The following is a 12,037-nucleotide window of genomic DNA, read 5'->3' on the forward strand; positions in this document are numbered from 1 at the left end:
TCAACACAAGAGGCAAACTGGATAAACATCTAACTTGGCTAACCAAACTAAACTAACACTTAAGTGTACTTAAATAAACTGACTATCATGCTTGACTAATTCAATCTGACATGAACATGCTTGTAAAGACCAACATATAAGTAGTTTAAACTAAAAGAACCAAACTAGACTAAACATGCTCAATTAAACAGGCTGAACCTTCATGCTTAAAATAGGCAGATTAAGCTAACACAAGTATGTTGTATTTTTTTTTTATTAGCGCCGGGTGTCCGAGTCTCTTTTGAGCCCCGACTAATCCCGGGGGTGCACAGGCCCTCGGCAAGGAGTTTCCCGCAAGTGCACCACGGGTAATTCAGGGTTTCCCCAGTCCGATGGCCCTCAGAAATTGTTTGCACCCAGCGAGTTTCGAACTTGAGACCTTGAAAGGGAGCACCCCAAGGCTCAAGTCAATTGCCACCAGGCCAACCCCTGAGGGTTAACACAAGTATGTTGTATGATAAAAGAAAAACCACGCATAAATTAAGTTGTTATTTAATTTTTAATATTAATATATTCTATTTCTTTGCAGGAAATACCATAATTTTAATAAATAAATCAAAATCAAAAAGAAGAAGAAGAAGAAGAAGAAGAAGAAGAAGAAGAAGAAGAAGAAGAAGAAGAAGAAGAAGAGATGCTGCAAAAATGGAAATAAGTTATGCAAATTTTGTTGAGTGTGGGGCCCACCAACTTCTTAAAACAAAAAGGAAAAAGAAAATCAAATGAAGAAAGAGAAGAACCTACACCTTACCATTTTGGTTCGTGATTACTAACTGGAAAAGCAATTGGGAATTTACAACTTGCCAAGTTGTGAGAAAGTGCACATTAAAATACAACAACAACCCAGTGAAATCCCACATCGTGGGGTCTGGGGAGGGTAGAGTGTACGCAGACCTTACACCTACCAAGGTAGGACGGCTGTTTCCGAAAGACCCTCGGCTCAAGAAAAGCATAAAAGCATAAAAAAAAGTCAGATAAGGCTAAGAGATTCAAAGCGATATGGAAATGAAATAATATAAATTAAAATACTGCAAGCGACACAGATACCACAGGATAGTCAAAGCACAGGAAATAGCAGATAATAGCATAAAACGGAGCACGAGAAATTATACTGCGACTACTAATAAGAACGGATAACGAGACTATCTACTAGCCTTCTACCCTAATTTGGGTCCTCCAAACCCTCCTATCTAAGGTCATGCCCTCGGTAAGCTGTAATTGCGCCATGCCGTGTCTAATTACCTCTCTCCAATACTTCTTCGGCCTACCCCTACCTCGTCTGAAACCATCCATGACCAACCTCTCACACCTCCGCATTGGGGCATCTGTGCCTCTCCTCTTCACATGCCAAAACCATCTCAATCTCGCTTCTCGCATCTTGTCTTCCACCGAGGCCACCCCCACCTTATCCCGAATATCCTCATTCCTAATCCTGTCACTCCTGGTGTGACCACACATCCATCTCAACATTTTCATCTCAGCAACTTTCATCTTTTGAACGTGAGAGATCTTAACTGGCCAACACTCCGCCCCATACAACATAGTCGGTCTAACCACCGCTTTGTAGAACTTGCCCTTAAGTTTTGGTGGCACCTTCTTGTCACATAGCACTCCAGAAGCAAGCCTCCATTTCATCCACCCTGCCCCAATACGATGTGTGCCCCAAAGTGCATATTAAAATAAACAAAGAAAATGAAAAGGAGGAAACGATTGCAGCCTACTTATTTTGGTAGCTACAGAATGAAATTTTTGCAAATTTTCTTTGTGGACCCAACAAATAAAAGAAAAAAAAAATGATGAGATAGAAAACTGGTAGGCTGCAAACTGAACTACAATTTGCTTGCAAATGTCGAAACTTGCTGTGATTGGTTGGAAAAGAGGTAAAATTTGCTATAAATAGAGGCATCCAACTCTAGTTCTGGGGACACGAGTTTGGGGAGGAACAGAGAGCTTCAAACACTTTTTTTCCATTATTAAGCTTCTTTCTCTTATACTTTCTTCGATTATTTAGGCCTCATTTGTTTGCACTTAATGGAGGTCTGAATCTGAATGGTTCAAACCTTAAGTCATTAAGTGCATTTGTTTTACATGAAGATCTAAGCACTTATTTGGTCTGAAGAGATTTTATTCATTAAGATCTTGAACCAAGTCTTAATATCATTAAGAGGCACTTTGTATGGATAATTTTCAACACCAGCTCCACCCCACCCCTCACTCCCACCAACCACCACCCACCCCAACCCTCTACTACCCCCCACCCCTTCACCACCCACCCCAACCCTACACTACCCTAACCCTACACTACCCCGACCCAACACTCACAACCACTACCAACACCACCCCAACCCATCACCATCCCCACCCCCATCTACCTTACCCCAACCACCCCCACTCTCACCACCCAAGCCTCCGCTACCCCACCCTTATACCAACCCCCAACCCTACCTCCTACCCCACTCACTACCAACACCACCCTAACCCCCACCTACCCTCCCACACCCACCACCTACCTACCTTACCCCCAACCACCCCCCTCACCACCACCCACCCCCGCCCTACCCAGAACAATGATACCACCACCACTCACTACCACCCACCACCACTCACCTACCCCACCCACCATCACTATAAATCATCTCCATCATTACTAGTGAACATAAATGTTTCATTTTTTATCAAATAATATTTTTATTTTTTATCAAATAATATTTTTATTTTATTAAATTTGTATTTATTTTCTAATATTTAGTTACTTTTTATTTGAAGTGTATATTTATAATGTTTAAATAAATATATTATGGACATTCAGATGTTGAAAAACAAACAGTGTTAATCATTCAGTGTTCAGATCTAGAGACAACATCTTAATCATTCAGATGTGCATTCAGATTCAAACGTCTTAATCTTAATGAAAACAAATGAGGCCTTAGGATAGGAAATTATTCTAAGTCCTGCTTTTAATTAAATAGTGGAATCATTCTTCTTGAATATTTCTCCTATTTTCTTATTTAATGTATAAGATTATTTCCGTTAATTGTATTAACTCCAATATGGAGTAATTTTCTTTTGTGTTGCGAGAATGACGGATCTTGATATTTCTATATAATAGTAGATATTATTCCTCAATTTCACATGTTTGAGCGGAAGCTTTCTATTTAACTTTTATATGCTTTACAGTTAAATGTTATTCTATTTGTTAACGTTTATCTAATTTATACTACCAATTAACTTGTTACTACTTCTGTAATCAAGAGAGGCGGAAGAAGTAACATAGTTGACTGTCGTAGTGATAGGATGTTAACATTTATTTAGTGACATCTATCTCTTTTATGTCGTAATTAATTTTACACTTATTTGTAATCGAGAGAGGCGGATAGTGTATTGATTAGTTATAGCAAGTAAGGTAACCGAAAGGAACTTACTATAAAGAGCATATTTCAGTTCAAGCATATATTTCTGGTGCTTTAATATTACTATTTTGATAATTAATTTGTATAACCGAGAGGAGTGCGATTAATTCTTCAACTTAAGTAATAATATATAAATGTAATCGTGAGAGGCATTTATACATTTATGAGAAATAGAAATTGAAGATTAAAGAATTTACTTTATACTAGAAATATCAAGTGAAGTCATGATTCCAACACCTTTTATTATATTTGTAAAAAACCAAAATACATCTTCATTGCTCTATTTTCGTATATTTAGTTAATTAACTCACAGCTCAACTCTTTCTGATTGTCTCAAATAGTAATTAAAACAAGAAACGTGTGTAGAATAGATAAACCAATCTCTGTGGGTTTGACATCTTTCTATACTATTATTTGATAAAGTACGAGTTAAAATATATATACGTCAGACACTCGTCATTGTACAAACTGAGCTGAACTAGCATATAAACATGATTAACATAAACTAAACATCATGCTTGAGCTAACACAAATATGCTTATCCAGACTAAACTAATGCATTAACAGATTAAGATGAATCAAGTTGGGCTAAACATGCTCAGCTTAAGCAGGATTAATTAACTACTTAACTAAGCATATTAAAACTAATACAAGCATGTTAGACAAACTGAGCTTACTGACATATGCACAAATTCAACAGGACAGATTAAGATAAAGATAATATTTGAGACGTGCTTAACAACCAAACCAAGGCTAAAGCCTATAAGTGTACTTCATTAGATACAGATAAGACTAAACATCCCATAGCCAACATATTTTAGAAAACCAAATTAACTAGCATACATACACATTATTTACCTACTGAATTAACCCAGATAAACATGCTTAGTTACACTAACATACAAGACTAACTAAATCCAAAAATACTAGAATACAAACAAGTCTTTCTCTTAAGCTAACTAATTAACATGCTCTAATAACAACTAACACATAATAACTCAAGAAAACAAAAAGAAAAATGCAAGAAATAAAAGGGAAGGGAGAATTACCTTTCTTTTGTGCAGCCTTGTATCGAGAATGAACTAACAAACTAACACATAATAACTCAAGAAAACATAAAGAAAAATGCAAGAAATAAAAGGGAAGCGAGAATTACCTTTCTTTTGTGCAGCCTTGTATCGAGAATGAACTTGGAGATTCCTTTGCTCCTCAAATCCCAAAAACTCAGCCACAAAACCCAGAAAACAAACTTTAAAATTTTTACTTAACTCAGAAAAGTTAAAGGTCTCAAATATTTTGAAACACTAAGTATTTCGAGTATATTGAATTTTCAGTATGCTCCAACTTTTTTTTTGGAAATGTGGAGAATGGGGTTCTTTATATAGAACCCCCAAATTCTCAAACCCTAGCCGTGAACCGGTGTGGGAGTTTTGCAATTTTCACAACTGCATCTCTCAATACCACATTCAATGACTAGGAAATAAGCACAAAAGTAAATCTACGGCCAGATTTGACCCCATCGAAGTCAATCCGAGTGGTTCCTTTATGGACCAATGGAAATCGTGGGTTCAAATCATAATACAACAAAACAATTAAGAAACTACAATGTATGACCGTTGAAAATGCAGGAAAAGCATAGATAGAGGGGCAACCTCACCTCTTTGGTGCTTCAATGGCAGCATTTGGGAAGAGAGAGGAACATTAATTGTTCTACCCAAAACAGACGAACAAAGTCTGAATTTGGGATACACTGTTCCGATGTCATTTCTGGCAAAAACCACGAAGAGAGAGAGAGAGTGGTACACCCTGGCGGCTAGGGTTTTGACGAAAGGGGAAAGGGACGTTTGGTTTTTGTGGAAAGGGAAAAGAAAAATGGGGTATTACCCCTTTTAGGTGCTGACTTGGGCCGGGTCCGGTCCGTGTGGGCCTGGACTCGGCTGATTTAAAAGAAATGGGGAATAGGACAAATCCAAATAAAGCATATATACGTGATATACACGCGTATATATATATATATATATATATATATATATATATACACGGGTGTATATCCGTATATATACGTATATGGGAGGGGAAAATATGCATTCTTTAGAAAATAGCCAAAATTAAAGCAATGCCCATTAATTGGACATTTCAATTGTAGCCATTTTACTCCAATTGACCAAATTAAAACTAATCTTTGCAGAAATGACCATGACTGACTTAAGCACAAACTCAATTATTTCAATTAAGGCCCTATTAGGTCCAATTAAATGATTGAAAACTAATTTTGCAATAATAACCTCAAATGACTTAATCCACGGAAATAGGCTATTTCAATCGAGGTCAGATTTGCAATAATGACCTTACTTGATTTAGACCAATGAATTCGGCCATTTTCAATTAAAGCCAGAACTAAACTAAACAATTGATCATTTCAATTGTAGCCGTTATTAACCACTAAGTAAACAATTTTGTGGGAGTTAACCACAATTAAACACTTAATTAATTATGATTATTTCCAATAAATTGCAAGAAAGTATATTGATTACGCAAAATTGAGAATTGAAGGGTAAAATGATTAATTCATTTGATTGATCAGATTCCTTAAATTTAAACAGAGTGAAATGCTTGCTAATTGATATTCTGGCATTTAAACAATTCAATGACAAATTGTTTGAAATTATCTTCTAGGTGGAAATTAGCAATACTCCCTATTTAATTATATAAATGTGTAAATCAATTTCTACACGATTTATAATATTATAGAAATTATCTTTCCAAATGAAATGGCAACATGTTATCTAAATAATTTTATAAAATCATTTCACTTATAGCAAAAAATACACATTTCACTCCATTTGCTTTCCAAGGATTTTGGACAATTAAAATTAATTATGCGAGGTCAAAAATTAGGTGTAAACAAGTTAAATATAGTTACTTTCAAGCTTCCGTTCATTTATTACTAAGCCAATAAGGTCCTAGGTCTCCGAGTCAGCCCACGTTTTTCGAAGAATCCTGGACCTTTTTCCTTATTACTCGTAAGCTATTTTTTTCTTTCTTGAATTCGGCATTGATTTGAATCTGGTTTGGGAAAACTCAAATCAGTGCCCATAAGTACGTACTATGACGAAGCGACTATTTCTCATTCGACTTGATTGTACGAGGTCACAATTCAACCATCATGATCATTCAGGGTGAACAGGAATTGGGGATCGGATGCAGAACATAATGTGATATGATGAGGTAGAATGTAACAAAAACAAAGACAGAACCGTTTTCCTACTCTCAACTGGCATAACGAGCCCCTTTATTCTGAATTAAAGAATTCAGAATTAATCAAATCCCACAAAGTAGGATTCAAAGCTACGTCAAAACGACATTGCCCCTATATTCTAGATTACCACATCATACTTAAATATAGTTACCTGGAGTTATCTTCTAGATGGTGTGATAGTGTAAAAGAATTCTACAGTACTGTCACTGTATTAAAGTAAAAACTCTAATGGGAAGTGCCTTTGTCATTTCAAGCATAGGGTGCATTGGCAAGTGTTGGCTCAGCGGTTGTGGCTGTGAAGTATACAGTGCCTATGGATGTTGCAAGACACATTCTTAAATCTGAAGGAGGTGTAACGGGTTTTTTCAAGGGCTTTTTCCCGACTTTGGCACGTCAAGTACTAGGAAATGCTGCTATGTTTGGTGTGTGCGAAGCGACAAAGCAGTACTTGGCAGGAGGCACATATACTTCTAAGTTGGGAAGAGGTTCTCTTATAGTAGCTGGAGGGTTGGCAGGTGGTGCCTTTTGGCTTTGCTAATGCTTTCAGAAAGATTGTTGCATCAGAGGGAGTGAAAGGCCTTTATAAAGGCTCTGGACCGGCTATGGCGCGTAGTGTTCCTGCAAATGCCGCTTGCTTCTTGGCATATGAGATCACTAGGTCTAGCTTAGCATAAAATTACTCGTTAACAAGGTTCGGAGATCGTTAATTCTTTGGATGTATTAGCTTCTTTCCACTGGTATGATGTTTAATTCCAATTAACTTCCCACTAGGCAACTATGATTTATATGTAAATTTTATACCATTTGTTCAGGTATGAGAAAGAAGAAACTTTTTGCAAGCCAAAGCCAGAGGTTCATTACATACTTCTTGGGAATGATTGACAATTAAGTTAGCAAAGGTTCTAAAATGTTGCTTTGAGCTTATGAAAAATTATGTATCTTTTCATTTCCAATTAATAGGAAAATAACATTCATTGGTCAAAGATTCTTTGGAGCTTGGGGAATAATTTTGTATCTGTTTTTTCCTTTTTCTTATTTCATGTTCTACCCCCTCCCTTACACATTAACGTGACCATGTTTACAACAGTATATAGCTTGGTTCTTTTGATTATCTTTTGGTTAGTGGCACAAAAAAATATGTTTTCCTTTAGTGATTCACCCAAGATGATCAATCAAACGTTCATTGATGTACCTTAATTCTAAATTAGTTGAGCTTGGTCATATAAATCATTTGTATTTATTTTGACAGGGTCAGGTCCGTTTTATTGTAATATGACCACAAACTATTAAACTTCAATCTCATCAATTTAGTTGAGGTCAGTTATAAATTCAACTCTCTTTTGGCCGTATATATGCACCACAACCGAGTGTTGATATATACCGCACGCGCCTTGGGAAGCATACAATAATACTTGATCCATCATATAGCCAATTCTCCCCCCCCCCCCCGCACAACCTTGAATATAATAGTTTCAAGACGCAATTTGGAAATAATAGTTTTTAAAGGGATTTTCATTAATGCAGATAAAATTACTATACCAACTGAATTATAAGATATACGGTAAAGCGGAAACAATTGTATAATGGTTGTCAAATCAATAATGAAGATGTACAACATTGTTGTTGAAGGCAATAAGGTCAAAATTTGACATAGTTAGAGGGAGATAAATCCGTGTGTCGATTCTTTAATAAATAGAAAATATAGCTTTTAAAATAAAGAGTATAACCATAAAGAGAATTTAATTAATACGCTGAAATAATGCATGTAAGGATATTTCTAATCCTTACGGACTTAAATCATGTTCCTTATGAACTATTTTAAGATTTTGATTTAATTTGTTTTTTCCACCGTGCTAAATCTTTCTTGTCACTTTCTAAATTCAAATGGTAACTTCTTCCTCTCGATTAAGCACATGAATCGCCAACTTTTCTCCCATTCTGCCATGCATAGCTGATAGAACAATCATTAAATTTTTTAAACAAGAAACCGTAATATATGTCTTCCTCGAAACGTGGCAACAAAGTAGTAACGATGTGTGTATAACCAAACACACATACGCGTCATGTCACAACCATGCAAAATATGCAAAAACTCAACACGTGTCAGTTTATCCACACAAACAAAAAACATATAGATAATTAAAAAAAAAAAATTGCATAACATCTCACTCTCTAGAGAATCATATTTCATAGTTCTAAAAAAAATAGATAATCGTGTGATAAAAGAACCAAAAAAAAAAAAAAAAGTATGTCGATGGTTTCTTCATCACAACCTCCATGGCAAGTTCTTGTTCTTGTAGCAAATCATCTTGATCCAAAAACCTTAGCCATAGCTTCATGTGTTTGCAAATCATGGTCCACTTCTATGTCTTTAGATCAAATATGGCAACCCCTTTGTTCTACTCATTATCCTTCTCTCTCAACACTTCATAATTTTGACAATAACAATAATAATAGTGATAAGAACGATTTTAATGTATCTTACTCTTACCGGCGGTTATACGCCCTCGGTAAGACGGCAAGTAACCGCCGGTTGAAACAGCCGTCAAAACCTCATATTTCCCTTAATAACATTATATTTGCACTAAACATATACAAAAACTCTACATCTAAGGTTGCTTTAGTTAAGCATGGAAGTCAACTTAGTTTCGACAAGAAGGGTATTTTTCGATTCGATATCGATGTCGAGCAGTGGCGGAGGTACGTGTGTTCGATTGAATTTTCTTCGTCTAAAACTGTATGTATTATTTCATATATGTAACTGTTGAATCTTTTGATAATTGTTGTATTCACTTTAAAGTAAACGCTCTTGTATTTATAAGCTTAAACTGTCGAATTTCGTTTATAATTTATAAGTGTATTCCCTCTTTACTAGTACTGTTTGTAAAACGAACTTTCCTTTATACATATAAACTGTTAATTCTCTTTGCTGATTAAGTGTATTTTTCTCTCCCCGATAGTAATTAGGTGGTTTGATCACTCTTTACAAGTATTTTAAAAATATTAGTATATAAACTACTGTTAGATTTCCTTGATAGTTAAGTGTACTTTTTTCCTCGATAATTAGGTGTGTAGACTTTTTACAGGTATTGTAAGAACGAACTTTCTTTGTGTATATATAAATTGTTGATTTCCTTGAGTATATATTCTTTAAATAAAAACGAACTTTATTTCAATATATAGGTATATAAACGGTTAAATCTTCTCAATAATTAGTAACTAGTGAGTTCACTTGATAATCAAGTGTATTCATTCCTTACAAATAGTGGAAAACCCCATTTTAGTTGCATATATATAAGTTATTGAATCTTATTGATAATTAAATGTATTTATTTCTTTTTTTTTTTAATTCTCTTATTAGGATTCCTGGCTCCTCTACTGACACAAAGAATGGAGACCTAGGACCATTCGATACCCTCGGAGACCTGAGGGTAACATGGGATGTAATTTTGGATGGTTACAAAGGAGTTTTCAGTGTGATGAATTGCAAAGGGAAAGGTAGGTTTGTTTTAGGGCTAGAAGGGTGGTTTTTAGAGGAGCTACCGACACCGGGGTGTTGCTCGAGCGATACCGTTAGCGGTCTCGTGGCGGATTTACGGCTAGGGTTGAAGGTTGAAGATGGAAGAGCAATGGTGGAGAAGATAAGTGCTGGAATTTTGAGTATAGTGAGTTGGAGATATCTATTTGTTGAAGATGCACTTAGGTATTTGCAGCATTTTCTTTTACCCTTTTGATGTGTAAATATTGCGGGAATTGGAAATTTTTGTGCATACCGTTTTTCAAATGAACTTTGTACTGTAGTTGCTTGTGCATAATGTTCACAAAAGTGAATCAATTCATTGAGTTGATTAATTTGGACCTTCCAGCGGACATATATATTCACTGAACTGGAATTAATTAGTTACTAATCAGTTAGGAACAATTGTTCTGTAGGAATTTAGTAGTTCAGTTGGTTGGCTACCTGAACTTTTACCTTGGTGAGGGTTCGAATTTTCATGTTGTAATCCTCTTCTCCATTTTCCCTTTTCCCCTGTGTAATAAATATATATATATATGGTAATCCGTCGCTAGATTGTTCGCGATAGCTAACTTTTTTGATAAATAACTTTTTTGATAAACCATCACTGAATAGTCGAATCCGTTGTGATAACTAAATATGTCGCTAAATTTTTTGATAAATCATCGCTGAATAGTCTAATCCCACTAATTCGTTGTTAAATTATATTAGTCACTAAGTTGTTTGATTAACTGCGGATTTTGCACTACTGAATTTATCTTATTTTAGTTCGTCGCTAATTTTTGTATTTTTTTTAGTAGAGATAATCTGTGGCTAATTTCTAATTAATCTTTTTGTAGTGATTTGCCATGGACGACGGTCAAAGACTTGTATAATTAAACTAGACGGCCTATGCTCGTGCTGTATACGGGCTCAACACTTTAAATTATAGTGCATTTATGTGTATGTAGTTATTTTTGAATAGTGTATATATATATATATATATATATATATATATATATATATACACGATTAATATAACATTGTAGTTTGTACTCCGTATTTAAAATTTTATTATATTAGTTTTTTACTACGAATACAAAGTCTGCACTTTTTTTTTACATTATTTTTTTTAAATATGGGGTTCACTTTTTTTTTAATATTATTTGATTTTGTTAATATGGGGTCCATTTTTTTTTTTACCGTGAGTTTAGAGATGGTGGGTTCCACTTTTTTTTATATTGCTTTATGTCGTTTAGTATGGGGTGCACTTTTTTTTTTGGACATTATTAGTTTGTACTATTTTTATGCATATAATATATATACATGTACTATGTTCAAAACACGATTAATATAACATTGTAGTTTGTGTTTCTTATCTAAAACTTTATTATATTAGTGTTTGCTACGAATATAAAGTCTGGACTTTTTTTTTTATATTGCTTGATTTTGATAATATGGGGTTCACTTTTTTTTTCCCGTGAGTTTGGAGATGGCGAGTTCCATTTTTTTTTTTTATTCTTCGGTGTTATTTAGTATGGGCTCCTTCCCCCCCCCCCCCCCCCCCTAAGGGACAACGGACGACGAAGCATGGGTAGTTATATATATATATTGCTTGGTGTTGTTTAGTATGGGGCCCACCCTTTTGGACATTATTAGTTTGCACTATTTTTATGCATATAATATATATATATATACAAAGTCTGCACTCTTTTTTTTTAACATTATTTATTTTTTTAATATGGGATTCACCTTTTTTTTTATATTGCTTGATTTTGTTAATACGGAGTCCGCCTTTTTTTCCCGTGAGTTTGGAGATGGTGGGTTTCACATTTT

The 12,037-nt window shown here is 35.0% G+C and overlaps 1 protein-coding gene across 3 annotated transcripts; it reads left to right on the top strand.

Annotated features, from left to right (window-relative positions):
- Positions 1-8,749: 8,749 nt before the first annotated feature.
- On the top strand, positions 8,750-11,213 carry LOC132615870 (probable F-box protein At5g04010). 3 transcript variants are annotated; one of them, XM_060330465.1, is made up of 3 exons: positions 8,750-9,405; positions 10,067-10,408; positions 11,062-11,212. In XM_060330465.1, exons 1-3 carry the CDS (start codon positions 8,954-8,956, stop codon positions 11,099-11,101), a joined length of 834 nt encoding a protein of 277 aa, XP_060186448.1. In that variant the 5' UTR covers positions 8,750-8,953; the 3' UTR covers positions 11,102-11,212. The 3 variants fall into 3 exon arrangements, with proteins under 3 accessions (XP_060186448.1, XP_060186449.1, XP_060186450.1); XM_060330467.1 differs by having other exon boundaries at positions 9,303-9,442; positions 11,062-11,213; XM_060330466.1 differs by lacking the exon at positions 11,062-11,212 and having other exon boundaries at positions 8,757-9,405; positions 10,067-10,557.
- The last annotated feature ends 824 nt before the right edge of the window (positions 11,214-12,037 follow it).

This window comes from Lycium barbarum, chromosome 10, assembly GCF_019175385.1.
Source record: "Lycium barbarum isolate Lr01 chromosome 10, ASM1917538v2, whole genome shotgun sequence".
Taxonomy (NCBI): Eukaryota; Viridiplantae; Streptophyta; class Magnoliopsida; order Solanales; family Solanaceae; genus Lycium; species Lycium barbarum.